General features: G+C 44.4%; 1 protein-coding gene across 1 annotated transcript in view; it reads left to right on the forward strand.

Annotated features, from left to right (window-relative positions):
- The window catches only part of LOC112122960 (quinone oxidoreductase-like protein 2), a gene marked incomplete at its 5' end in the record, with an annotated part of 6,629 nt that extends 4,923 nt beyond the window's left edge, over positions 1-1,706 (forward strand). The window contains 3 exons of the mRNA XM_026662396.1: positions 681-739; positions 1,149-1,214; positions 1,593-1,706. Coding sequence (XP_026518181.1) covers positions 681-739; positions 1,149-1,214; positions 1,593-1,706 — 239 coding nt within the window. The remainder of the gene's footprint in view (positions 1-680; positions 740-1,148; positions 1,215-1,592) is intronic.
- Between the last annotated feature and the right edge of the window lie 554 nt (positions 1,707-2,260).

The following is a 2,260-nucleotide window of genomic DNA, read 5'->3' on the forward strand; positions in this document are numbered from 1 at the left end:
TTTTTTTGCTTGGGGCGGCAGAAATGCTGGAGCCGGCCCTGCTCTGAAGACAGCCAGCCATGTAGCTTTTACTTTATGATGATTTTAGAAAAGTCCTTACTTCTACTCTCCTCCCGTCCATTTACCCAGTACTGTTTTATCAGTCTGTGTTCCCACAGTGCCACCTTCTGGCCTCCTAGCAGCTTTGCTTCTAAAATCTTCTCTAATGCAGCCTTCAAATGCTGGCTGTATCCCATATGTTGTATGCAAACCTGTGCCATCATGGATAATCTGGTGATTGGTAATCTGGCAAATATGGTCATTTTCAGAGTTAAAAATCAAAGAGCAGCTGGACTCTGATCATCTTTGGAGAGACATGGTGGGTGAGGTCATATCTTTGATTGGACCAACTTCTGTTGGCGAGAGAGACAAGCCTCCGAGCTTACACAGAGCTCTCCTTTGACATTTCAGTCTTTTCCAAGCACTGCACTATCTTTGCCAGCCAGTGGGAGTAGAGCTGCCTGCATCTGCCACACGAGGCTAATGCTAACGTTAGCTGAACTCACTATCTCTCTGCTCTCCCCACCCCAGTCCAGAGCTAGAGTAGGTGAGACCCCTAGATCCCATCTGCAGAGGACAGTGCTGAGTGCAGCGGCCTGGTTCAGTGTTTGTGGGATGTGCATGTCTTTCTCCTGCTTTAGGAATGGAGTTTTCAGGGATGGTGATGGAGACTGGAGCGAAGGTCAGCACAGTGCAGGCGGTAAGTGAGATGTAGTGGTGCTGGGGTTAGGAACAGATTCCCAGTTAATCGGGGAGTATTGAGGATGCAGTGTGGGGGTACTGTTTAAGCCATCTGCACTATAGCATCTGCGAAGTTGTGAGTTCTGCTTGATGGGTTGGAGGTGTGTGCGGGAAGGTGGTAGTATTGCAAGTCCCATCAGAGAGAGGAATAAGGATCTGGAAAAAGAAGCAAAGGTGGGAAGGGCGGCTCGGGGGGCGGGAGGTGTCTGATTAATGCAATTGCTGCCTGAACTGTTATCAAATTTAGTTTGTGCTGCTCAGGTCCTTCGTGGGAAAGAAGGAAGATCAAAGACTTAATCCAAAGAAAGGGGTGAGGTCAAGTGATTGTTCTTCTCCTAACACCTGTCCACTGGTGATTTTTCCGGCAGGGAGACAGGGTAATTGGTGTGACTGGCACGAGTGCAATGGCTGAGGAGTGTGTAACTGATCAGAAGGTAACTACAATTTAAATATAAATTTGTCTTCCATTATTGCAAAAGGTTTTATGTCTCATGTTGTTTAGTTTTTGGCTCCTGGGAGATCTTCCAGTCTGTGCCTTTCTTTTTGATGTTTGTTCTCCTGCCTTCATTGCCATGGGCTGGGGTTTGCTTTGGAGAATCCTTGAAAACACGGAAAGGGCTGAAAAGAAAAATTGCATTAAAGCTTATTTGGATGAAATTAATGGTTTCACATAGTGTAATGTTTAGGACAGTTTGACAACATGCTTCTGTATCATGTTCAAAGTGCTCACTAAAGCTGTTGGAAAAGACAGTATTTCATCCTCTATCCCTCTACAGGATTAAGAGTGTGGCTCTGTCTATCTCCTCATGTAGATGCTGTGGCCAATCCCAGAAGGTGTTTCTTATGAAGAAGCTGCGGCATTGCCTGTGTCTTATGGCACAGCCATTTTGGCCCTGGAACATAGAGCACGCACGCAGCCAGGGTAAGTGATCAGAGGAGTCCAAAGCATGACATGTGTCCAGCAGTAATGATACTTAGCCCTTGCAGAGTGCACTTCATTTGCAAAAAATCAAACATCATATCTCATACGTAGAGCTGGTTGCAATATTTTCAACAAAACTTTTTGGTCATTGGAATATACTGTTTTGTCAAAGTCTAAATGTTTCATGGAGACCTATTGATTTTGATGGAAAAGCTTCTGAGATCCAGGGTGGTCTCTCTGCTCACTTCTAGAGAGAGAGCGACCCCCAGATCTGAAAACCTGACCTTTTCAATACAAAAAGACATTTTGACATAATTCCATTTAACAAAAACGCTTGAAAGGTTTTTGCTTGTGTTCTGTATTGGAACGAAAACAAATTTCAAAGTCTGGAAGGTTGTCACGAAACAGAATTGTTCTCCAGCCAGCTATACTCATAACATCTAATCTCCCATATTAGGCACACATCAAAATAATGTCGAGGCACTCAGTAAACTTGTTAAGTATTATTATCATTGCCGCTTTGTAGATGGGGAAACAAAGACATAGAGGAGGTCTTGT

The sequence above is a fragment of the Terrapene carolina genome, unplaced genomic scaffold (assembly GCF_002925995.2).
Source record: "Terrapene carolina triunguis isolate 2854851 unplaced genomic scaffold, T_m_triunguis-2.0 Scaffold26931, whole genome shotgun sequence".
Taxonomy (NCBI): Eukaryota; Metazoa; Chordata; order Testudines; family Emydidae; genus Terrapene; species Terrapene triunguis.